Source organism: Vespula vulgaris, chromosome 9 (assembly GCF_905475345.1).
Source record: "Vespula vulgaris chromosome 9, iyVesVulg1.1, whole genome shotgun sequence".
NCBI classification, from domain to species: domain Eukaryota; kingdom Metazoa; phylum Arthropoda; class Insecta; order Hymenoptera; family Vespidae; genus Vespula; species Vespula vulgaris.
Window position 1 is genome coordinate 6,662,500 of NC_066594.1, and position 27,824 is coordinate 6,690,323.

The 27,824-nt window shown below is 32.4% G+C and overlaps 1 protein-coding gene across 7 annotated transcripts in view; it reads left to right on the forward strand.

Moving 5' to 3' along the window:
• LOC127066076 (uncharacterized) overlaps nucleotides 1–27,824 on the forward strand; it is a 64,183-nt gene that overhangs the window by 22,555 nt on the left and 13,804 nt on the right. For 4 of the 7 annotated variants that reach the window (XM_050999340.1, XM_050999342.1, XM_050999341.1 and 1 more), the window contains 17 exons: nucleotides 2,080–2,342; nucleotides 4,338–4,562; nucleotides 5,308–5,559; nucleotides 6,045–6,323; nucleotides 6,477–6,608; nucleotides 6,689–6,802; nucleotides 6,911–7,009; nucleotides 7,100–7,192; nucleotides 7,281–7,474; nucleotides 7,561–7,850; nucleotides 7,976–8,155; nucleotides 8,553–8,609; nucleotides 20,505–20,583; nucleotides 20,846–20,927; nucleotides 21,016–21,068; nucleotides 21,258–21,517; nucleotides 21,656–23,179. In XM_050999340.1, coding sequence (XP_050855297.1) covers nucleotides 2,080–2,342; nucleotides 4,338–4,562; nucleotides 5,308–5,559; nucleotides 6,045–6,323; nucleotides 6,477–6,608; nucleotides 6,689–6,802; nucleotides 6,911–7,009; nucleotides 7,100–7,192; nucleotides 7,281–7,474; nucleotides 7,561–7,850; nucleotides 7,976–8,155; nucleotides 8,553–8,609; nucleotides 20,505–20,583; nucleotides 20,846–20,927; nucleotides 21,016–21,068; nucleotides 21,258–21,517; nucleotides 21,656–23,179 — 4,176 coding nt within the window. Of the gene's footprint in view, nucleotides 1–2,079; nucleotides 2,343–3,848; nucleotides 3,995–4,337; nucleotides 4,563–5,307; nucleotides 5,560–6,044; nucleotides 6,324–6,476; nucleotides 6,609–6,688; nucleotides 6,803–6,910; nucleotides 7,010–7,099; nucleotides 7,193–7,280; nucleotides 7,475–7,560; nucleotides 7,851–7,975; nucleotides 8,156–8,552; nucleotides 8,610–20,504; nucleotides 20,584–20,845; nucleotides 20,928–21,015; nucleotides 21,069–21,257; nucleotides 21,518–21,655; nucleotides 23,180–27,824 lie in introns of those variants that run through there. The other 3 variants (XM_050999343.1, XM_050999346.1, XM_050999345.1) reach the window with 3 other exon arrangements.

Genomic DNA, 27,824 nt, shown 5'->3' on the forward strand with positions numbered 1-27,824 from the left:
TTTAATAAGTAAAAAAGTAGTTCGATATAAAAAAAAAAACAGACAATTTTTGTCTCCTTATATATAATTATTTTGTTTAATTAAAAAAAATCATTTATTTTTACTTTTGTATTTTCCTTTTTTTTTTTTTTTTACAAAACTATCGGCCGTGACTATAATTCGAAAACAAGGCTACGTTACGTTCTCTCGAAAGTACGAATGTTCCGTAATACCATGGTGTGCGGTCCGGTGCGGCATGGTATGGTATGGTGTAGTGTGGTGTCTGATGTGATAGTATACGCGTGTGTATGTATGTGTGTTGGTATACACGTGACTCATGCAGCAGCCTCGGTAGACATGCATGCAAATATTTTGGTACCCTCCATACTGCGAGTAAGCGAATACGTACGTACCTACGTGCGTACGTTAGTGCGTACTTTGCAGACTGAGTTAGAGATCGAACTCTCGATTTCACGGTATTACGATTATTTTCTTTGACCGAGGAACATGCCAAGCGCTTCAATCGTTTTGCGTATATCGCATTCACCCACCACCGCCCTCTCCCTTCTCTCCCCACGCATCACCACCACCAACACCATTTTCTCCTTCTCTTTCTTTCCCGAGTATAGAATAAACATAGGGTATTATTATATTACAATAAATAGACAAATCCATAGAAGAACGTTTTTACGAGATACGAGAGCAATTTTAAAAATGAAATAACGAAAAGAAAATATATTAACAATTTCATTTTCGAAATGAAAAAACAAAATGAAAAAAAGAAAATAAAATGGACGACGAACGGAATAGTTTGTTTCTTTTTTCGTTGTTCATTTATTTCTTTCTCTTTCTCTCTCTTTCTCTTTCATTTATAGAGACGAATATACATATACGTAGATATTCGAGGAGAAGCAAAGAATAATAAATTACATATTACTGATGACTTTGATGATGACCATGAGGAGGAGGAGGAGGAGGAGGAGGAGGAGGATGATACTCACCCACGATTCTGTGTTACACTGTATTCTAGGTTATTAAGTTCTTCTCGTATTCGGTACAAACGAGACTCTCTGGCTCTCTTTCTCTCTCTTTCTCTCTCTCGTTTTCTCTTATATACATATACATGCACTCATACACACATGAATTAACTAACGATCTCAGAGAGATCGGTAATACGTATGCCAGCCTAAATATTTACGTTAAACAGTTAGGAAGAGTTCGCTAGTACGACGTTAGTTTTCGCTTGAATGACGTTCGCGTTTCGGAGTTTAACAACGTGAATTTTTAGAAAACGATTTAAACGTGGTAGGACACGTTAACATTCCTGCGATGTCTCTTACGTGAGAGAATTTTTTTTTTTTACTCATTACCTAAAATACTTCTGATAAAATTCTCTCGGATAGTTGAGGAGACGCGATTATCTAAAAAAAAAAAAAAAATTAAAGTTCGAAATTTTACTCGTGTACCTTTTTTTTTCTTTTTTCTATTCCTTTTTTTTTCCTTTGTTACATGCGCCATTATTAAAACTGAAATTACGCGAGAGAATAATTTTTCTCCCTCGAGGAAATACACCTTTATACCGGTTTAATTTTTTTCTATGCTTTTCGTCGTCATAAGAAAATACTGTTTAAAAACATTTCACTAGAGTTTTTCTCGTTTTCTCAAATAATTAATGTCGAAATATCTCAAAATGTAGATGTAGAACTTAAACGAGACCACTTTCATAATCATCCGACTGACTCAGTGCATTTTAAAATGTGCATCTTATAGTCGTTGGTATAAAATTTATTTTCGTCTGTGTTTTGAGGGGCTCGGGAAAATGGTCGAAAATAATAATGGTTGATTTTAACGTTCGATAAAAGTAATGTCGTTTGAGAGTAGAGTCGAGTATAGAGAAGGAGAGTAAAGAACAAGAAGGAGATTGAGATAGAGATAGAGATAGAGATAGAGAAGAGAAAGGGAAAGAGAAAGAGGAAGAGAGCAGAGCAGAGCAGAGCAAAGCAGAGCAGTGCCGTGCCATGCCATGCCGTGCTGTGTCGGACCACAAAGCCATGCGAAAATATCCAATGACTAATCCTCGACCTTGAACCTTTGTTGCAGCCTCAACGCAGGTGGCATTGACGGTGCAGCAGAAGCCACTCGGTGCTGGAAGTTCGACAGCAATGGGAACGGGCTTACAGATTGGTTATTCGACCGGTCAACAACATCAAAGGTCGTCAGTTTTGCAGTCTGGTACGACGATGGTATCATCACCCTCGCAAGCTGCGACCTCCCTTTATAGGGCGTCGACTATACCAATGGGAGGTAGTAGTAGTGGTAGTGCACCCTGCAACGCCCTTATCACCGGACCGCAACCGGTCGATGTAAGTTGCATTACTTTTTTTCTTTCTTTTTCTCTCTCTCTCTCTCTCCCTCTACCTCCCTTCCTTCCTCTCTTTCTCTCTCTCTCTTTCTGTATCTATCTATCTATCTATCTATCTATCTATCTATCTATCTTTCCTTTTTTATAATTTACTTTTTTCCCCTCTTTCCTTCCTTCGTTTATTTAAATATTGCCGCGTACCGATTGAACGCGCCGCCATCTTTGTCACGTGACTCACTCTCACTGCGCCAGTCAAAATTTAAAGGAAGCTCGTCGTTCCTTTCTTGAAACGTGTTTGAAAGCAATCGATAGTGTTCGATATTTTAAACTAGTCTTCTTAATATTAGTTTTGTATCCAAGAGATATGGAATTCAATGTTTATAGTACTTTGTGGTATTCAAGATAATAAAATTACGTAAGGAGTGAATCTTTTTCTTTCTCTTTCTTTCTCTTTCTCTCATTTTAGATATTGGCCTCGTAGATATTTGTCTCGTCGATGGGACAGAGGCAAATCTGTAAGATAAATCTGTGTCTAATACGATTCATAAAGGGGATTATAGACGGTTTTCTCTGTACGTGTAAATGCAAGAGGTTAGTTTCTTTTTTTTTTCTTTTTTTTTCTTCTTTTTCACTCTGTCCCTCCCTCCCTCCCTCCCTCCCTCCCTCCCTCTCTCTCTCTCTCTCTCTCTCTCTCTCCCTCTCTCTCTCTCTCTCTCTCTCTCTCTCTTTTTTCTTATTTATTCTATACTGGATCATAACGAATCAAAAATATCGACAAATTGTTGACAAATAGTATTGTATTCCTTTCTTTCCTTCCCTGTATGTTTTCTAAATTCTTTTATATTCAACAATATCCAACGTTCACGTACACAAATTAGACTTAATCATAATGTGTGTATATATATATATTCGTTTAACTGACCTTCTATGATTGTTTATTTATTATTTACTTATCTATCGTCTATTGTCCAATTTAATGTTTTCGCAAAATTTATAGATAATATTGTTTTATTATCTCGTCGTCATCGTCGTCATTGCTGTGTTATTGTTATTGTGACCGTTGCATTTATATTTGTGTGCGTTTCCTTGTCCTATCTCTACTAGATCTCCTTTTAGACGTAGAACTACGTCCTATCGTTTGTTTCCACTTCTCCTCGTACCTCCTCCTCCTTTTCCTTCTCCTTCTCCTTCTCCTTCTCCTCTTCCTCTTCCTTTTCCTCCTTCTCCTCTTTCTCCTCCTTCCAGTACAACTTCCGAAAGCAACACATACATACATACATACATACATACATACATACATACATACATACATACATACATACATACATACATACATACATACATACATACATACATACATACATACATACATACATACATACATACATACATACATACATACATACATACATACATACATACATACATACATACATACATACATATCATACATACATACATACATCATACATATTATATATATACATACTACATCATATATACATACATATTCCCGAATACACGAAGTTAACCGAGAGTTCGGAGTTACGTAGTTTATTATCAGTCGCAGTACGGTTGCGACGGACAGTTTAGAGTTCTCTCTCCGTCTTTACGAACTTCGAGAAAATGTTATTCGCAGGATTATTTTTATCTGTAAGTTGATTAAAAAAGAAAAAGAAAAGGACGAAATTTGAAACAAAATAAAAGAAATAATAATGTATACATATATACATACACATATATATATACATATACATATACATATATACATATTACATACATTACAGTTCAATCGAACGATCGATACTCGTCGTTCGTCATCGTCGTCGAGAATAATATAAATATATTGGATATTTAATATATATTTTTCCCGGTCCTTTTCAAAATCATCGCTAGTTGGTCCTATCTATCAGTTGTGGGTGAAGAATCTAGACTAATTGTGCCTTTTTCGTTTTCTTTTTTTTTCTTTTTTTTTTTTCTTCTCTACCTTTTGTAGCTAGAGAAAAAACGACAGTTGGAGACCCAACGCGTTCACACATTCCAGCTCATGTTGGAGAAGGAACGAAGTTATGTCGACAAACTTCGTAGCGAGTTAGCCAAAGCTGGAGCCTGTGGCTATAACACCAACAATGTTGCAACGTTACAAAATGATTTAGCGGGAGCCGAAAGAAGAGTTCGTACCCTGCAGGATCGACTTGCCGCGATAACCAACAACGAGCAGGTAAGCTCAAATTGATTATTATTTTCTTTTTCTTTTTTTTCTTGTTCATTTTTTTTAGTCCCTTTACTTTCTTTCTTTCGTCCTTTCTTATGCTCGTCGTTTGATAAGATTTTAATGCTCGTTCTTCCATTTCTCTTTTTTTTTTCTTTTTTCTTTTTTTTTTTTCCTTTAATCATCACCAGTGTTTCGATTTGAACAAAAATATATATGTTCGTTACATATTTTGTTTTCGAATATTTATATAATGTTGCTTTATTGTTTATATAATTGCATAAATCTTTTTTCCTTTTTTTTTTTCTTTTTTTTTCATGCTTATATCATTAATGCTTTATTTAGGTTAATTTCTTTTTATACCAGCCCCGTTGAATTTTTACTTGAAATATTTTTAGATCATACAATACAGAATTGTTGTTAATGATATAAGACAATTCTATTGCATGGTTTTTTTTAATATTTACCGATTCAGCTTATTGTTAAGTCTTTTTAGTATCATCGACTCTGCTTTTTGCTAAACTTGATAGTTTCAATATATGTTATTGTCATTCCAATTATATTTTGTTTTTTAATATTAGCAAGTATAGGATGTGCCAACATGAGCTTTAAATTATACAAAACAATCATTCGATTATAAAAATATAATTACAGTTATCGATAACCTGGTTGTCAAAGATGGTCCTATCGATGAAAGGGTGTGTTAAAGCTTTTGCTAACTTGATCTAACAAGTGCTTTTGTTGTGTCTTACAGCTTTGCTCATTGGTAACAAACACCGCGTGTACCCCGGACTATTTTCCACCTTCGAGCAGTAGTAGCGGTGGTGATGTCCCACCACCTCTACCTTCTCGTAAATCCTTATCCATGCAAAGTCTTTCTCCGCCACCTTTGCCTCCCAGACCTTCACCCGCAATAAATACACAAAATACAGTCCAAATGGAGGTGGAACGACATCTGCTGACTCATTTAACGCCCTCAACCACCAGTCATGGCATACCTAACTCTGTAAGTAATCTAATCGTCCAGTGATCACATATGTATTTCATAATATGTGCATGTTAATCTATTTACAGTCTATTTTTATCTATATATTTCAATATAATTAATTTTTGTTCTTACGTAGTTCTATGAAATCAAATTTTTTTCTATTTTTTTTTCTTTTTTATCATTAAAATTATTGTTATAACTACAAAACATTTCAAACATTTGTATTATATTGCAATGATAAATATACATAGGAGAATGTAATTATTTAATAATATACAACTATATCTGCTATATCATTAGACTATTCATTGAAAAGCTTGTTCATATTAATAATTGATTGTAATATTTACATACCTCTCATGCTAATCCTTTAATACTTATGCATTTTAAAGTTTCTTTCTATGTTATTGTTGTTTTTATTTTTAATTATCCATTGTGTATTGCGTATGGCTGTGCAATGATAACTTCCTTGGCATAAGAAATAAATAATTATCTGTTTACAGTTTTCGCAGGGTGCAAATTTAGGTTCGTCAAATTCGTTAAATAAACATCAAAGGACAAAGTCAAGTCCAGAACAATTGGGAGCCTCGATGATCTCTCCTGCAGAGGCAAGCAGACGTTTAATAGCATCTGAATCTGCTTGCGATCTTTCACCCACGAGACATGCGAGGCATAATGACGTTGAAGTCGAAGATTTACCTCATATTACACCTCCGGGAACTCCACCTCCACCATATCCAACACCTAGTCCAGGAAATGATACCTCTTCTTCTTTAAACGATGTAAGTTTGAGTTTGTTACATCGGTTTTATTCGTATAGCAATATGATGTGATATCTTTCTTGTTATTTTTTCTTCTACTCGTTTGTTTTCTTTGCTTTTTCTTTTTTTCTTGCATATAATTTGTCTCTGAATATTTATGTTTTATTTTTAAAGAGTACATACGATAGTTACGTGATTGTTTCTCCACTACGACAGACACTCCTCAACGAAAGCATTCCTGGCTTACCAATGTTACAACAACCAATCATGTCAATGGAAGACGATGATATGAGCGATCAGGAAGTTGTAAGTCTCTTTTAGAATGTATTTTACAATGTATTTTTATAATGTATAAGTAACTAATTATATATAAAATTGATTTTTAGGGTCAATTGGAAGACCATGGACCATTCAAATCATTGTCAAGGTTGTGGGAACATCATGCGCATCTTGCTGTATTTATTAATTACGTTTTATCAAACAGTGATCCTTCCAGTCTGGTAGGTAAAGTGTATTATATCATCGATTGTAGTATATATAAGAAAAAATGTATATTATTATAACAATACATAATATAAAAAAATATATATGTATAATTTGATTTACAGTTGTTCTACTTAGTAACGGATTTGTATAAGGAAGGAAACGCCAAAGAAATGAGAAAGTGGGCGTACGAAATTCATTCTAGTTTTTTAGTACCTGGTGCAGTAAGTAAAAACCGATTAATATGATATTTTCTATTAATTATTATTTACATAATAAAGAATTAACATTTTTTGTTGTCTATTTTCATTTAGCCTCTCCATCTACATAACGTAGATGAAAACGTTGCACATGAGATAGATGATGTTCTTCTAAAAGAATCCGACAAAGAAGAAATTTTACGTAAAGTACGTATATATATTTCACTTAATATATTTTGTTACATATATATTTCAGTTTTTTTTTTAAAGCAATTTACTATTTGCAATCAAACAGATATTTTGGAAAGCACGTAATCGTGCAAAAGAGGAGCTGAACGAACAACTTGCAGATTTTCAACAAAAAAGGACTGCAGGTTTGGGTACATTGTTCGGCCCAAGTGACGCTCAGCTGGATGAAAGTGTATCTGACAAAGCAAAAGAAACGAAGATCATAGAAACATATCTTTTGCCTAAAATGGAACCTTATCTGTAAGCGATCATTAATAATAAAAATATTAACAATTTAAAATAAGAATGTATATTATAAAAAATATATATATATTATCATATTTCAGCGAAGACATAGAAAAGGAAAATGTAGATCTTCGACAGTTTACAACAGCAGCTGGTTTGGCAACGATATTAACAAAAATTTTTCAAGTACGACCAGTGTCTCTTGACCGAGTACCTACTTTTGTAGCTAAAGATAAATCAAACATTAAAGCTAGATTACTTACGGGAAAGACTAGGAAAATGACGATTAGAGGACATCGCTTTGTAGCACATCAGTATTTTACGATAACTTATTGCAACCATTGCCAATTAATTATTGGTGGTATAGGTCCTCAAGGATATCTTTGTAGTGGTAAGTATATATAAAAGAAATCCTTGTTAAGCTAAAACTTAAATTATTAAATAGATAAAAGAAAAAAAGAAAAGAGAATTAAATAGAAAATGTGTATTAATAAAATAAAATGATCCATTTTATAGATTGTTCTCTAAGCGTTCATCGACAATGTGTTCGTGTAGTAGAAGAAAACTGTCTCGGTCCATTAGTCAGGAAAGAGAGAGGCAATGATCGAATAAGTAAATTGATGGAACGTATTCGGCCTGAAAGAAAACCACCATCGTCTCATCATCATCATCATTCTCAGAATCATATGTTACACAGTAAGTATACCCTTAATATCTGAAAATAGATATCGAAAGATAAATATTATGCAGAAGTAAACGAATGTAAACGAATAATAGTACCATCGAGCTCGTATACCTCACATGCATATATACACACTGTTCAAAACAATTAGAAGATCATTATTGTGAACTGGCTTTTCGACACCAATCAAATGAGTGAAAAGAAACCAAAAAGAAAAGTGACGCAAAAAAGTATTAATTGATTCTCATCGTATCGTTATACGTATTTGTAACAACAAAAATGATCTGCCATGGAGAACAACTACTGTAATAAGCACGATCTTCTAATTATTTTAAACAGTACATATGTATATATTCTATCGTTAGTATAATAAATATCCTCTGACAGCGGCTTTTTCCTTTGATATTTTAGTCGAAAGAATCAAAAGAAGCGAAGAAGATGCGGGTGCATTAACGGATGGTGAAAACGGTAAGTTTGATCTGCTTGATGATGAATGTTTTAACAAAACTATTAGACGATTAATTTTTATTAAACGTGTCTCCAATGGTCGGGATTCTTTTTTATTATTATCATTATTATTATTATTATTATTCGCAAATTTTATTTAATTTTTATACATGATATGATCGCCGAGGAAAAAGAAAAAAGAAAAAAGAAGAAAGGTGAGAGTTTTAGAAAAAGGAAAAAAAAAAAATAGAAAAACTCTCTGGAAATAGTATAAGATATACTTTGAATTATACTAAACTATAATATATATACGCTCAGTTATAAAACATGAGTAGTAAGCGCGTCACGCATAATGCGAGCAATTGTACAGCTTGTAATTCATTAAAGGCAAAAAGGAGGAGAGAGAACCATTGTTTTTTGCCGCGTCTCGCCGTGACGACATTAAGTGAGCCTTAATTTAATAAATTTAATTGTCGAGCGTCGTTGTCCATCGTTTATACCATCCACGCGTTATCCGGTGTTCCACGATTCGAAGTGGCGTCTCGTACTAAGCGAGTACAATACAATACAAGGTCAACCCTTAGCGTGAATATTAATTCTATAGGAAGAAAGGAAGGAAGGAAAGAAGGAAGGAAGGAAGAAAGATATCTTATATTGTCTGACTAACATTTTTTTCTTGCTAATTCAAAGTTCCGTTAGCTTATTGATATTAATCGAACGTAGAGAAGTGACGAGACGCTAATTAAATATAAAAACGATGGCAAATATGTTTTTTTCCATTTATCAAAATCGTGTGTTCAAATATATGACAAATCAATTTTTCAATGGTAAGTAATATTTCCAATAAGAAATTTGCTTATTATTATCATCGTTATTACATTTCGTTAAAATTTTTTGATAACGCTCTCTTCCGTGCATTATATTATAAAATTTCTAGTGCAAGTGTACTAGATTTTAAAACGTACGGTTTAAAACCTTTTGCAAAATTTTGATCATTTCGTCTTCTGGGTATTATAATAGAAATTTATATCAATAAGTATGATTTCATCATACTGTTTAAAAAATTTTTTTATCGTTACTTTGTATACTGTACCATAAATTGATATCATTATGAGTATGATTTTGGGATATAATTTGAAACATTTTGTAAATATTTTTAATCACTACTTTTTGTGCTATACTACAAATTGATACCGCAACAAGTACAATTTTAGCATATGGTATCAAAACGTGCTACGGAAACGTCTTATCGCTTGTAATTCATAAAATCAATTTTGCTTCAAGAGTGTATACGTATTGTGAAAGCGGATGCATTCTAGCCCGAGTTTTGATAATTTCGTTCTCATAAAAATGAGAGAGTACACACACGCACATACACACACAAATTTAATGATGTTAAAAAATAAAGAGTATGAAAAAATAATTTCACAAAGAGGAAAGAAAAAGGTTAAAAGAAGAAAAAAAAAATTAGTGAATCAAATTTAATTAAACAAAAAATAATAAAAATAAAGATAGAAATAAAAAATGATTTTTAGAGAACTGCGAAATATAAATCACGTTGCATATTTTCTTAGTCGTGACAAAACCACGAATTATTTAAGAACGAATTATAAACCGGATGTCTCTCGTCTCTTGTGAGTAACAACCATCACATAGCGTTATGCAATTTTGGAAACCAGATGCATATGCGAGTGCCATTAAATCTGTACGCAATCCAAGAGGGAGTGGTACGTCCTCTGCAGTTCGTATTAGTCATCATACGCGATGCTTTTTCATAACGAATGGTCGAACGACGAGGATAGACTCGTCTTATTTTGATTCTTATTCGAATTAGGTGCGGTACGCGTTTACTTTAATAAATAAAAAAAAATAATAAAATATAATAATAATAATAATAATAATAACAATCATAAAATAAGCAGACGCTTGTCATTTGACGTTTCTCATTCTTCTTGATTGCATTATTTGGTCGTTCAGCATTCGTTCGGTTATCTCACGTAATTTATCTTGAAAGAAAAAAGGCAAAAAAAAGAAAAGTAAAACTGGTTTGATTTATGATAATTGATTCGTCTAAACGATCAAAATAGTTTTACGATATTATAAATCGGTTTACTTTTTTTTTTTTTTTGGACATTTTTTAAATTAATTTCTTTTTTGTTTAAATTAAGAAATTTTCTAAGTACGGCGAGAGAGAGGGAAAGAGGCGGGGATATTTCTAGTTTTACGAAAAGAGAGAAAATTAGTTTCACTGAAAGAAAAAAAAGAAAATAAAAATCAACGTGAAAATTTTCGAAAGATAATTGGATTTTTTGAAATCGTTTAGTGCGATACTATTTTTCAAAGTACTGTACTTCTTCGTAGATCAATTTTTAAATTGGAATTAAACTTGTTGATCGTGTTAGAATCAGGAAGATATGAATATATATTTATTTTCAATTTCGGAGACATTTTAAGTAGTAAAATATTTATAATTAATCGTTCATACATTTTCACGAGTTTTCTTTCAATCTTTCTCCTTTTTTCTTCTTCAATTTTTATTTATTTATTTATTTATCATTCAAATAATCTTAACTTTGACTGGTATTGAAGCGGCTTGATATTTAAATATTAAATTTTTTTTTCTCCAATGAAAAAAAAAAATAAATAAAATCATTTCCATATAAGATATTTTACAATGTGCATAGAAATCTCTCTCTCTCTCTCTCTCTCTCTCTCTCTCTCTCTCTTTCTCTTTCTCGTTCTCTTTCTCTTTTCGATTAATTTGAAATAAGAAGCGACATTGAGAATACGAATAAGCGTTAGCACGATCTTTGTTATGCATTCTATGAACTCATTGAGTTCGCTCGTTTTATCGGTCCAATCAATGTTTTGAAAAGATTAAATTATTAGGGAGCGGGGAGGAGGGGGAGGAATAGTATAGTCTCGGGTTATGAGAAATCATTCTAACAACTTATTTATCTATCTCGTTCGACTGGTTATTACATTTCAAGCTTTCCATTCGTTTCCAATTCGAGTCTTTGTAACTTCATTGTCTTGTTCAATACATATATATATATATATATATATATATATATATATATATATATATATATTAATTTAAATTGCATAATTCCATTCAAAAATTTTATTTTCAATCTAAATCGTATTTAAATCGTTTATTTTTACAATTTTTTATATCTCAAATCAATTTCAATTAAAATTATGTTTCTTATTAAAATCCAAAATTTCAAATCGATTTTAATACAAATGATGCAGTTCATATTACAAAAAAATATATATATATAATTTTTAAGGTTCAAGAAAATCAATATTTTGATATAATCGATGTTTCTATAGAAACTTATCTTACGAACGTCAATGAATGCACTTAAAAAGTGAACACTAACTACTCGGCTTGATATTAATTTTGCAAGATATTTTTGTATAAAGCTCTTCCCCTTTCCAAACTCCTCTACCTCTCTCTCTCTATCCTATCTTCTAACTAGTTGACTGAACTATAATATACGTAATCCCATAAATTCGATAGATTTATAGACGTTATTAGCAGGACATTATCAAAGTTCGTCAATGTTAATAAATATCAGATCTTAATGCACTGTCTCTCGAGTATAGAGCGAATATTATGAGCGTTGTGCTAAACATAAATTCACATTTTAAATCTATGAATATGAGCATCGTCAAGTACTTACTTGGAAGTAAATTGGAATAAAAGAAAAATAAATCGTATAAATCGTCTTCTTGTGATCAAAACACACTCTCTTTCTCTCTCTTTTTCTCTCTCTTTTTCTTTCTCTTTTTCTCATTCATATAAGTTACTCGTAAGGAAAGTATACAGGGAAAACGATAATATGAGTAACGAGGGTAACAGCAGCACGAGGCATGATCGAGAGGGAAGAAGATTAAGAAGAAAGAGAGAGAGAAGAGGATAGAGATAAAACGTGGGCGTCTTTATCAGACTGCTTCGTCGCAATCTACTCAGAACTTTGTGTGATAACATTTTATACACCATGGACGTACGAATTGTAATAGGACGACGAAAAAATTGTCAAAAGGAAGGAAGGAAGGAAGGAAGGACAAAAGAAAGAAAGAAAGAGTAAAAACTATCTCTCTTTACACACACAACTTGTAAAATTCAGAAAGAGAGATATGGTCAGATTTACATACACATATGTATGTATATGTAATACATAGTAGAAAGAAAGAGAGATAGAGAGAGACGTAAGTAAAAGCGTCAACATACATACAAATACGTCATATATACATATAAATAGAAAGAGAGAAAGATAAAGATATAAGTACACGTATATACACATAGATAGGATATCATGTATTGAATGTATATGCAGAGAGAGAGAGAGAGACATACGTACGTACGTACGTACGTACATGCATAGATACATTATACATCGCACCAATATACATACATATATAGATAGATAAAATTATCAATGTATTGAGTATCTACGTCCACGCGACACGAAGGAAGCTTATTCGGTTGGTGGGGTCGTACCGGAAACCAAGAGCCAAGCAGTACTGTGTCGACGGGTAGGAAACGAGAGAACGTATTCGAGGGAAATTAGTGTCTGCTCGGCTGCCGTTCTCTCGAGAGAGGAGGAGAGGATCTTTCTTTTTCTCTCTCTTTCTTTCTTTCTCTCTCTCAAAGAGCGCGAGCGCAACGCGTCGTTGGTACTTCTTCTTTCTTTTTTTTTTCTTTTTTTTTTTTTCAAAGAACGAGTCTCTTGTGAACAAAGAGAAAAGTGAAAGAGTGAGAAAGAGTGAAAGAGATAAAAAGAGACAGAAGAAACGGGGCGACTCGACCTACCATCCCCTCCCTTTACTCCCCTCAAACCTTCAACCCTACCCCCTACCCACTACCCCTCGTTGCTCTCATCCCAACAAAACGGTTTTCCTTTTCTCCGAGGGTCGACCTTCCACATGGTGGAAGTGCAACAGTTGAGCGAACCCCTGGAGGGGGAAGCTATGGGTTCCAACAACCCTTATCCCCCCTCCACTGCTCATCTCTCTCCCCTGATCACTGGCTTTGGCAACCTCAAGCTATCCTCCGAACGATGCAGAAACAGATTCCACCGGAAATTCAAGAGCGACGGTAAAGATAGACGCCGCGAGACGCGTCGCGACGCCTTTAACGCGAGAAAGAGAAACAGAGAGGGAGATAGAGATAGATAGAGAGAGAAAGCTGGAATATTCGTCGAGTGAAATCCAGGAAAAGCTCGACGAGTTTCTCTTCGAGGCTGTGAGAACGTTGCCAGTTTGTTTCGAGCTTTTCATCTTTTCGAGTCTCTTTATAATACATACATACATATATTATTATTATTATTATTATTATTATTATTATTATTATTATTATTGTAATTATTATTGTTATTGTTGCTTTTGTTGTTTTTGTTGTCGTTGTCGTCGTTGTCGTCGTTGTCGTCCTCGTTGTTGTTACTTTTGTTATTTTGATATCACGAGATTTAAAGATTGGTTTAAATTGTTTATTTTATTTTTCATGAGTGATTAGTTTTCGAGTTTCTTATCGTTCGTTTTACAAGATCTCGCGATCGAATTCCTTCGCTGGAAAAAAATCGAAAGTAAAGGATGGGGGTAGGGAGGAGGAGGAGAAGGAAGACAGAAAGAAAGGAACAAACGTGAGATATTTTAACTTTTAGACGAATGTGTAAACGGATCGTCGTAAATCAAATATACCGAGACACGTTCAAAGATAAAAATGGCGGAAAATGCTTTCGGGATAGCAGTGGAATATAGTTTAGAAAAGTTTTCGTTTACTTTCACCGATCATTACGATCATCGAAATAGTGCTTGATGGTGTTACAAATGAAATATAATTCTGTGAACGAATCGATGTGATTCATGAAGCGTTCTTTCTTTTTTTTTACGCACGTTCTTTACGCGATAAAAAAAAGGAAAAAAAAAAGTCCAAAGGCAAAGCTCGAACGAACGATGACGATGATTACTATGTACGATGACGGTGATGATGATGGTGTTTTAAAAATAACTCGAAATACAGGGAATACCCAGGATAGTGTATTTATTATGGTCAAGGATACCATGGTATGGTATTACCATATCTATTTTGAGATTAGAATAATTATCCATTCGTCGGAAATTAAAAATAAATTTATAAGTAAACAAATTTATTATGCATTCTTGTTATAATTATTATACATGCAAATAGATGATTATGAAAGTTTGATGATTTGTAGTCGTTTAAATTATTAATTTACAACGTGTCTGGTGTCTCTCAAGCTATTGTGAATATTTTCAAATTACATAAAATATTTATCTTTTCAAGAATAAATAAATATATTTTTTTTTGTTCGAAAAATAAAACCATCATCATCGCGCGGTCCAAAGATCATACTGTAATGATATTTTTATGATCGAAATATTTTTTTTCTATTTTTTTTACAACAAAATAATTCACTGTTATTGGAAACGGTCGCGTGTAATAAACTTAACACGTTCTCGATACTCGGAGCTTTTCCTAGATCACTCGATGAAAATTTGTCGACAAAGAAAAAGATAAAAATAGAAAAGAAAGATAGTGAGAGAACAAGAAATAGAAATACAGAAAGAGAAAAAATGTTTTGGAAATTGTACAAAAATTAGATCCACCGGCAGTATTGGAGAAGGTAAGCAGAGACAAAGTATCGAAGAAGGTGAAAACGAAAACTAAAACTAAGACGAAGACGAAGACCGTGGTTAAGAGTACAACGAGCAGCAGCAAATGTTCGATCGCTGGTAAAGTTTGGGAGACATTGGCGGCTGTTAGAAAAATTCGTGGACTGAACGGTAGTATCGTAGAGACCGCATTAATCGTGCATCTCGATCGTTTGAACAATATATCATGCGATAAATCAAAGGTGTGCAAATTGACGGAGAAGAAAAATGATAATGTGAAGGCTAATCTCGATTATTATAACAATTACGTCGGTATTCTTACCGACGATGACAACAACGATGACGAAGAGGAGGATTGTGCGGATCTTAAAGACGTTTGTCCAAAATTCGATGAAAGAAGAATTACGCAGGAGATGAACTATAATCAAGGTTGGTGAAGGATTTAACGTGTGAAAAGAAAAAAAAAGAAAAAAGAGAGAGAGAGAACAGAAAAACGAATTCGTAGAGTTTTTTTTTGGAAAGACTAAGGATAAATGTATAGATAGTTACATTAACCCTTTACACTTGGTACATTTTTTTATCTGTGCACTCGTGTGTTTTTGTGTGCGTGTGTTTTTGCCGATAGTCAATCCTAAGATCTTCTTGGTAATATTTAATAAATGATTTGGAAGAAAATCTAGTAGTTCCGCAGCTTCGTTCTAAAAAAAAAAATTTATTGTTATCATTATTTTTTATAAGAGAACACGTGTAGACCGTTTGTACGTATACACGAAATTTATAGAACTAAGGGTTATTGTCCAAATTCATTCATTTTCATTAGCATAATTACAAGCTAACAGTTTCCCAGCGAAGCTGATTAGTAGTGGGTGTTAGCGAAGGGTTAAAAAAAAGAACATAAAGAAAAACAGAGAGAGGGAAAGAGAGAGAAATGAAATGTCTCATAAAATTAACTAGGTATCACCGGAAACGTGGTGTCGTAATTACGTGAAGTACCGTTTAATTTGAATAGGTTGACGTAAATTAAAACCCGTTCGGATCCTATTACTACGAATCGTGCGGTTAACAAAAGATGAGATAGCAGGGAAATCGTTGCTTCGCAATAGCTTCAAGAGGGAGAAAAAGAGAGAGGGAGAGAGAAAGAAAGTTCAAAACGATTTCGATCAGTTTCTTTTTAATTAATTTATTTATTCCTTTATTTAATTATTTATTTATTTATTTATTTATTTATTTATTTATTTATCTGAAATATGAATGAAAATTTTGTCGAATTTTGCAACGAAACGAAAGACGAAATAACAAGGGATTCGTTGCTCATTGATATTTTCCAGAACGATTTGTTAATTAATGAATTAATTTATTTGATTATTCATATTTATCTGAACTATATATGAAAGTTTTATTGAATCGAATCGAATCGTATAAAACATAGAATTTTTATAAAAAAAATAAATAGATTATATAACGTAATAAATTCAAGAAATTCTAAATTTAGATTTTAATTGAATGAGTTACTTCTAACATACTTCTGGAAATATTATTTCGTCCAGAGTGTTTGGAGTTTTATTTTTCAGTAAAATTTAATAGAATTCAAAAGAATATCGTTCGTTCGGGTTTTTTTTTCTATTTTTTGCTTGTTTTTATATTTCTTTTTTCTACTTTTTTTTTTTAAATTACGCACACGATAATCGCCAACGACCGGACAATAATTGTATTCGTATTCGAGGTCAATGAGTATATTCTGTTATCAGCAAGACCTAGCATTAAGTCATGTCTTTTTACATCGTACGAACGATTTTAAGTATGTTACTTTTGCGTATTTAACTTAAACACAAAGTGTTCAAACATACACACAAATAATAATAATTAAATAAATATGTATATATTCTTTAGTATATAAATTATAAAAAAAGAAAGTCTTAAAACGATCTTCACGCATCATATTGAATATCGATTGATTTTTCATTTATTTATTTATTTATTTTCTTTTTTTAACTCATCTTTCGATTCTACGATTCTTATTCAATTTTACATGAGCTTTCTCGATGGTTGAATGCAAATGAATTGTGTTTCTCTTTTTTTCTTTTTCTCTTTCCTTTTTTCTCATGTTCAGAATGCATTTCAATAGCAGATTCAATTCAGAGACTTGTACCTGGGTATTATCGACGTTAATGAATGAAGGTTAATGAAAAGTTGCTTGCCATTGCATAGATCCATTTCAACCATACGATATACATATACACACATATATAAATGAAGATATCACGTGTATACACACACACACACACACATACCCAGTTTATAATAGATTGTACGGATCGTGCTGCGTTCCCACGTAATTTCTGTTGCTTTCCACCAGATACATACATATATATATATATATATATATATATATATATACACACGTACATATATACGTACGTACGTACGTACGTACGTACGTACATACATGCATGCATGCATACATACATACATAAATTCTCGCTAACGTATTCACATAAAATTACGACTTTCTGCAACGTAAAAGCATCAGCTTTTCGACGTAGTAAGATATATATACATAGATAATACGAGCTTATAGTGACTACGATACATTTTTGATAGAAGCATATACCATCCTTGATTTTTTTTTCTTTTTTTTTTTTTTCTTTGAGAATACCCAAAGGAAAATTCCTCGATCGAATTTAAACGGCGAACGACGAAACCGACAGTTACGCAAATGTAATACGAGCTTGAATTACCATCGTTGTAATTCGATTGAAGAATTTTCACTTGGGGTGGCTGTTCTGGTTGTCGTTTCTATCAAGGAATCGCTTCGAGCGTTGATGTAATCTCTCGAAAATATTATTAACATGTACACGCACTTACACGCGCACGTTTACGTACGCTAATGTGTTTCTAATTCATTACTAAAGAAAGGAAGGAGGGAGAGAGAGAGAGAGTAACTATATAATTTTCATTTTATTTCGATTTAAGAATAGATTTTTATATTGGCTATGTACAATCTCGTGAGAGATATCATTAACACCTATAAATGCTAATGTGTTTTATAAAACTCATCTTTAGAAAGAGAAAATGAATTAAATACATATATGCTATATGTGTTTTCTAATTCATTTTTTTTCTTTTTCTCTTTATTTTTCTTCCTCATTAGAAAGAAGAAAAAAGAAATAATTTCTTTATAACAGTAAATCCATGACTTTTATATTCAATTATCAAACACGCGTACTCAAGTACGTTAATGTTTTTTAATTTCTCATTAGAAAGAGGGGGAGAGGGAGAGAGAGCTAAGTAAATTTTTGTTTAAATAAAAAAAAAAAGAAGGGTAAATTCATGATTTTGACATTGCCTATGTAAAAATTTCTTCATAACAAATTCCTGTTAAAATCGTAATCTTTCCTTTCGTTAAAATATTTTCCTCTAACGATTGTCGTAGTGACACATAGATATCGAGGTAATAAATTCTTCGGGGCTTTATCGACATTTACAAAAAAAAAAAATTATATATATCATTCGAGGTCAAGACATTTTTTTCCCCTCTTTTTTCCTCTTTCTTTTCTTTCCTTTTTTTTTATCAGCGAACTTCTAGGTAACGTTGTAAATCGATTTGCAAAAAAATAAGTGGACTAAAAAGAAAATTATTGCCGGAGAATAAGCTCTTGAACTCGTTTGAAAAGAAACAAGAAAAAAAAAAGAAAGAAAATAAGGAGCGTTGAAAAATATGAATTCATGAATTGAAATGAGAAGATGAAAGAAAAAAAGAGAGAGAGAGAGAAAGTCAAATCTGAGGGTTGGATACTTTGCAATAAGGGTGAATGTTGTTCAAGGAAAAGCTCGAAAGCTTTTCTTGATCTATTTTAGGATTTAGAGAGATGTAGGCACGTGTTCGTACCAGCCGGAAACTGTTTTTACAAGGGGAGACAGAGACAGAGAGAGGTAGAAAGATAGAAAGGGAGAGAGAGAGACCCCCGTCTTCAAATTTTCTTCCCCTTCTAACATCTTCCTTTTCCTCTTCCTCTTCTTCTTCTTCTTCTTCTTCTTCTTCTTCTTCTTCTTCTTCTTCTTCTTCTTTCCGTTGCTGTCTGCATTCGCAAACTCCGATCTTTCCCTCTTATTTTTTCTTATCACTATCTCTCTTTCTCCCCCCTCCCTCCCTCCCCCCTCTCTCTTTCTCTCCCTTCCTTTCTGTCTATCTCTTTCTGTCTCGTTTAACGGCATACCCGAGGGACTCGTTTTGCTTCAAGTTAATCTCCTTTAAGGCTGGGTACCTATACTTAGACAGACACGTTCCTGTATTCTATCCCTTATTGAAGACCGCATAGTAATCGATATTTAACAAGCTGATACGTCAAATATTTTTTAATATATTCAAACCAATTTATTAATTGTTTTTATAATTTCTTACATTGACCATTGATCTGTCAAATTTTTGTTCACACAACATAAGAAATATTATAATGACGCTTTTAGAAAAGTGTTTTAATTACTAGCTATTTAATTTGACAGCTGATCTGTCAAATTTCTTTCATTTTATTTCTCGAGAAAATATATATATGTATATGATTTAATTTAATAACACAAATGATAAATTTTAATTGAAATTATCTGAAGGGTGAGCTATTTTAAATAATCATTTTCTCGACATTCCACTAATTAATTTTATCACTTGCATCGACAATCAAAAGTTCTCCAATCGAAAGGACGATTTCGTACCATTTTATTATCAATCCTTAAATTTCATTAAATTTCATTGATTTATTTACGAAAAAAAAAAAACAATTGTATAGATGTCGCAATGTGCAATATTAAAAAAAAAAAGATCTCGTTGAATCGTAGAAAGATCTATATAATAAATATCAGAAGATCTCTCTGAACAATCGATAATATTTCGATCATATTTTTCGCGCGATTTCTTAAATATTTTTTGTTTTTTAAAAAAATGGGAGGGAAGAAAAAGTGGCTACGTGAATGATAAATCAATTTTTTCTTAGTGATATGAAAATTGATCATACGAAATGATATGAAAAGAAGGTATGTATATCATTTTTTTTTTATAAGTTTATTATATCGATTTTTCTACTAAATATTTTGGTTAATAAAAAAAATTAGGAAAAATGACTGTTAAATAAATAAATGTTTAAACGAATATTGAATAAAGGAATCAATGTTCCTTACATATATTATTATAAACTTTAATGTATAAACAATGAATATTTATTGCAGGTCGTGTTGGATGCATGTTAAATAATAGATTCTCTTATTTCCTGCTTTTAGGAGAACATCGTGGAGGCGGTACAACCGGAAACACCGATAGCATGGACGATCCTTCCTCTAGAGAAGAAATGTCCGAAATGTACGTTATCATATTTATCATATTAATGAATGAAACAAGCTGACTATGTATTACAACTTTTTTTCTCGAGGATCTATATTCTTTTTTATTTTTTTATATTTTTTTATTTTTTTAATCAATAAGGATAATTCTCTAAATCATGATAAAATTGTTACGATCGACTACGAACACAATAATTTTTTGTTCGTTTAATCCATCATTAAAAAAAAAAAAAATTGTCTCATAAAAATTAATTATTATTTCACAACTTACGATGACTTAGGGTGCAGCAAAATATTTCCAGTAAGCCAAAGACATCGAACATAAACAGGTCTGAAAGTTACAAGGAACGGATACACCATAAGGTGAGACGGATTCAAATGAAATCCTAATTCTATCGACTTAGTTTGGTAAAATATTTTCAGGAATTATTAATTCCTTGTTTTATTGCAGCGGCAGTTACGAGAAAAAAGAAAAACCAGTGATCCGAATCTTTCCAAAACAAAGTACGTTGTTTTTCGTTATATAACGTTTGCTTCTTAATAAATGAAATATTTAATTACGTCACAAGTACATCATTCAAACGGATAGTTGGTAATAGAATTCAAAAAACGTGCATCTTTGATTGAAATAAAAAGATTTGTACGATAGATGGATCGTCTATACTATAATTGACAAAACGGGACACGTTTTAGTGACTCCGATCCTTCCGGGACATTTCCTGGAAATTCGGCTGGTAGCTCGTCGAACAGCAGTTTATCGACGAGAAGTTTGGACAGTCCAAGTACGAGCCTGGAACAAGTGCATCCAGCGACCTCGTCGGCTAACGCATCGACCTCGTGGGACAGCGACGTCGATGTCGAGCCAGATCCTTCCGATTGGAGTCAAGGTGTCACGGAGGAAGTACTCGCGCGTCTTAGTAATTCCGAGAAAAAGAGACAAGAAGTTATCAATGGTACGTAGATCGATAATTCCATGCTCGAAGATTAGTTTCAATTTTATATTCGAAAAAAAAAAATAAAATAGAAAAAAACGCAAACAAATGTAGAACGTGATTGTTCATCAACGATATGATTTCTTTTGTTAACGACAGAACTGTTTCATACGGAACGATCTCACGTACGTGCTCTGAAGGTACTGTCCCATGTCTTCCATAAACCGTTACTAGAATCGCAAGTACTACCATTGGATCAAATTCAATTGCTGTTCTCAAATCTGGACGAAATGGTAGCGATACACTCGCGTTTCAACCAGGCGATGAAAAGAAAGAAGAAGGAAAATCCTTGCGTGGGCGATATCGGTGAACTTTTATTGGAGATGTTCGACGGAGAAGCCGGTGAGACGTTCGAACGCGCTGCCTCGACTTATTGTGCGAAACAGCAGGTAGCTTTGGACGCGTTGAGAGATCGACGTCGGAAAGATCTCAAATTAAATTCGTTCCTGAACGAGATCGAAGCCAATCCTCTTTGTAGGAGATTACAACTGAAGGATCACATACTGACTGGTATGTTGAGACTGACCAAGTATCCTCTGCTCTTCGAAAATCTCGCGAAATATACGCCGGAAAAGCACGAGAAGGAGAAGGCGTCGGTGTTACGTGGTCTCGAACGAAGCAAAGAGATCTTAAGTCGAGTCAATCAGGCGGTAAAGGAGGCAGAGGATTATCAACGTCTCGTAGAAATTCAACGTACCATCGACAGATCTGCCTTCGATAAGTTCGATCATCCGACGGTTCAAGAGTTCAAAAATCTCGACATAACTAAACGCAAATTGATTTACGAGGGCCCATTGCAATGGCGTAGAACCGAACAAAATAGAGCAAAGCCGGTAGATTTGCACGTAGTTTTATTCGACGACACGATATTTCTCTTACATCGTCAGGACGAAAAGTATCTCTTAAAATTCATTAATACAAGCCAAGCGAGCTCTGTATTGAGTCCCATCGTAAAAGTGTCGACGGTATTGGTGAGGCACAACGCCGTAGACAAGAACTCTTTATATTTGGTCAATACCTCGCAAAACGGAGCGCAGATCTATGATTTGGTGGCTGCTTCTCCTGCCGAAAGGAAATTGTGGTGCAAGCACATTTCCGAAGCTGCCGAGGCATATAAAGCACGTGATAGACAGGACAGAAGACCTACACCACCCACAACACTGCCAGAAGAGACCACGATATCGTCTAATGTCGTAGAGGATACGCCTTCTGTCGTAGCTAGTCATGTCGTAGAAGATAAAACTGATCATAATAAGGTAGAGCAAGAACATGAGCCGGAGCATGAACACGAACCAATAATAGAGTACGAACATGAATCAGAACTGGAAACCGAATCGAACCAGAAACATGGTACAGAAGGGGAACATGAGTGTGAACATCATGAACGGTTACATAAACCTGACATTGAACCAGAACCTGAACATGAGTTTGAGCCAGAAACGGATGAACAACAACATGTGCCAGAATCCGAAGTTGAACTTGTACACGAACCGGAAAAACTCGTACGTGAACGTGATGGTCATGAGCGGGAAAACGAAAAACAAGAATTACGAGCCGAACAAGGAGACGAACAACAACAGCAGCAGCAACAAGAACTATTGTATTTGGGAGATGGTGGTATAGGTGGGGATAGCAGTATTGACAATTCTTTTATCTTGCTTTAATAATAGCTTTACCATTTAAATGCGACCGATAAAACGAGCGATCCTGGGTGGCGAGCGCTTTTCTTCGCGTCTGTCGCGAATTTATCTTTGCGCGTAACGCAACCCTTAAATTGCTTGACTAAAAATTATTATTATTATTATTATTATTATTATTATTATTATTATTATTATTATTATTATTATTATTATTATTATTTAATTATCCTGGTTTTTCTTTAATATCCACACTCATATGGAAGAAAAGAAACAGCACATGCGAATAAAAAAAGAAAAGAAAAAAAAAGCAGAAAGAAAGTTAATTCACCATCGCGCGTGGCGGTCGTGATTAAATAAAACGTGGAAAACATCCTGCATATATACGTATACGTATATATGTATATATTGTATGACGTATAAATTTAACGTCCATGTACATATACATACATAAAACGAGAGCGAGTTCACCCTTCAGAACACATGCGATATATGATTTATTTGTTAATTATTGTGTTTTGTCATAGTTTTCGCCACGATTTCATCTCATTATTTCGAAATGACCAAATTTTGATTGCGCTTATTTCGATGCGCATTTAAACGCGTAAAGAAGAAATATACATGTTTTTTAGAACATTTTTTTTATTTCTTTTTTTTTTATTTTTTTTTACTTTTATTATTTTCTTTTTTTTTAATGTTTATATAATTCGTATAGAAATTCGAAGGAGGTCAGATAAAAAGAAAAAAAATAACTAAGGGGATCTAGAAGATAGGAAAATACCCTCATTACTTAGATATTGATGCCTTGACACGCTCGATATTCAAAAGATTCTTCGTTCGATTATTTAAATTATTGCGTTACGATTAGTAACGAAAGATAGCGTTATTTCAGCATTTCCTTATATAATTTTAATGAGTTATATTTGGTGATAATAACGCGATGCGAATTCACAATTGCCAAAACAATGTGTGTTGCACACATTTAGAGTTAACTCTAGAGTTTATTATAGATGATATGACAACTGGAGTATTTCGTTTGAATTAAGTTCAAAACACTGTATATTTATATGAAACAATACGCATATACTTAAGTTGAGAAAAGTGATAGTGAGAAGTATATATACATATATAAAACTATAAAAAAGAAAAAAACATAAAAACAAACCAACACCTCCACCCCCTCACCTTCCATAGGAGCTTGAACTGAAGAGTGTGTAATTGAATTTAAAATGTGGGGGGTTTATGAATGAGGTAAAGTAAGTGATTTGATTGATTGAATATGAATGAATGTTGGTTTTGCAGCTTTCATGTTGAAAAATAGACTTGAATTTTGTTTGTTAATTAATTTTTGCACCTGCCTCTTGCGTGACTAGTCTCTGCAATTGATAATGAAGTTTCTTTAGGGCTATATACATATACATAGATATATATATATTTATTATTATAAATATATATATATATAAATTAGATATATATATTTATAATTATAAATATATATGTATATATATTAGATATATATTTATTGTTATAAATATATATGTGTGTGTATATATATATATATACATATATACACACATCTTATATCCATTATTACAAATTTCCATTGCAAACAAATTAATTGAATTGATTACTAAAATATATAAAAAACTACATACAAGCAATAAATTATTTTCAAATATTATTCAATAAAAATCTTGAATTCACACCGAAATCTCTCGTACATTCTAAAACCATATACGTTCCAGACTTTGATCATATTTTTTTTCTTTTTTTTTTACACATTGGTACGATCGTTCATAAAAGCAAATGTATTGTCAATTATGTAAATGAAGAATAGTGTTTTAGATAATTAATCAGCATTCTGCATTTTTTTTTTAACTTTTTTATTTTTTTTAAAAAAATGAAATGATGCTGAAGAAAGATTTCTTATAGAGAAGTAATATGAAAGTTTGTTTAAAAAGTAATAGGACCAATTATACCTTCATAAATTGATACATCAATTATTACACAATTTCATTGATATACAAATATAAAAAATAAGAAAGAAATCGCAGGATTGAGAAATATTAAAATAAGTTCTGCACTTGAAGGATTTATTTACTTAATGAAACGTTCATTCTGTATCTACTAACGAGAACTTCAAATCATTTATAAATACAAAATAATATATAAATGTATAAAAAATATTTAATAACATTGTTAGATGATATTGTATTACTATGATGATAATTATTATTATTGTTATTATTGTTATTATTATTTATTATTTCTCGGAATGGACCTGAATTACTCCTTTTGCTAACTTTTTACAAATTAAATAGCGCATTGCATTATCATGATAGTCGATATTCTGAGTTGATTATTATTATTATAATTTTTATTATATATTATTATTTCGTTGTATTAAAAATACTTATTAAATTGTATATTTTTGGAATCGTTTTTTTAAAACATACTACAACGTAATCAAAATATATATATATATACATGCATATATATATATATATATATACATGCATATACATATATATATATATATATATATAATATTATAATTTTTATATTATCTGCAGAACTAATGGCACATTGACGATAAAAAAATTTGCATAGAAAATTTTAGGTAGAAACACATATATCTTAAATGCTTGATCGAAGATTAAATCACAAATATAATATACTTATTTGTAAATATTATATTAGAGAAAGAAATTATAATCCACACACTTTTGGTTCATGCTCATTAATTAATATATACCGATAAACAAATCTGATGAAAAAACGAAGAAACGATTTCCTCATAAAAACAAATATATATATATATATATATATATATATATATATATATATATATATATATATATATATATGAAATATGCAGTGCGTTATCAAAAGACGAAAAAAAAAAATCCATGAAAAATACTTCGTAGTAATCAATAAACTTGATAAGGAAACGACTGAAAGTTATGCGCATAATTATTAGGATATCTGAAAATAAAAATTCAAAAAACAGAAAACGTAACGAAAGAAAAAAGGAAAGAATAATAAAATAAAAATTTATCAGGATTTATCTGAGCAATATTTTCGTAAATAAATAATTAGTGTATGTATAGATATAAGTATGCAATCCTCCTCCCTGTAACGTATGTTAAAATATTTCAACGTACTTTCTCTAACGATTGTTACGCTATAATAATTTGAAAAAAGGAAAAGAAAAATATATATATATTAAAATAAAATAAAATGAGTAACAAAAAAAAAACACGCACATACAACACAACGCAAAGAGAAACAGAGCAGAAAGAGTAGGGATAAAATCATAGAGGGAGATTCTTCGCAACTCCCCTTTCGTTGAGACGAGGAGAAAACAGACGTAAAATCGACGGGGTTGTAATGACGGTGGTGGAAGCTTCGTACAAACGAGAAAAATGTAAGCCCGAGGGGAAAAAAGCTTCTTTTTTTTTTCAATTGAATCGGAATATTCTTTGGTATCTATTTTTAAATCTAAAAATGTAGACATATGTTTCGTATAGTAGACCGGAAGTGCTATTCTTTCCTTTTTTTTTGCAGGAAGATAGAAGCTCCACCCCCGTCGAATTTTTTCCAGAATCTTCCTCTTCTCATTGCTTATTATTTGCGTTTGCGAGTCTTCTATCTTTTATTTCTTATTTCTTTCTCTCTTCTTTACTCGATTTTTTTCTCTGTCTCTCTCTATTTTTTTCTTTCTTTCTTTCTCTTTTTCCATTTTTCTCTTTCACTCTCTCTTCCCTTTCTTTTTTTTCTCTTTCTCTCTCTCTTTCTCTTATTCTATTTTTTTTATCTCTCTCTCTCTTTTTCTCTTTCTCTTTCTTGTCTCTTTATCCTCGTCTCATTCGACGGCATACCCGAGGAGAGACTCGTTTAGCTTTCGCGCGTTAATCTGCTTTAAGGCGGTGCTCCTATACTTAGACGATCGTATAACCCACGCTGTGCCTTTACGGACGGGCAAGCTGTTCGCTCGACTTCGCTGATAAGCTTCTTCCATATGAGATTGGGTATTTGGAGAAACGCCAGGCTCTCTTTCTCGCGACGCTCAGAAGAGAAACACTGTTGAAATAAATAAAAAGAGAGAGAGAGAAAGAAACACACATACATACATACATATATATGTGTGTGTGTGTGTGTGTGTATATAATTTTTGGTGTCTTTTATATCGTTCGATTAGTAATAACAAGAAATCGATAACATTTTTATAGATCGATCTTATTTTGGCAATCTTTGACTAAAAACTATACAGTTTGTAGTCCATTTTTAAAAATACTTAGAACTTGTTAGATGCTCGTCTAACTTAACTCGACATCGTACAAATCAATCAGAAATCATCATCGGTGTACAAGCGAAAATCAGAGAAATTCCAATCTGGCATTAGCTCTTCTTAGAGGTTGATAAAATTAGAACGACACGTGGGTCTAAAAAGGCGAGATTTATTTCCTTCCATAACTTTTGAAAATTTCGTATGCAACAGAGAGACACGTTACTCGCTTCTCATACATGCTATGTATTTTTATGTTACTTATTTTTTGATTATTATGTTACACTAATTTTACGTTCATGAGTGTATATATGTATATATATATTTTCTTTTTTAATTGATT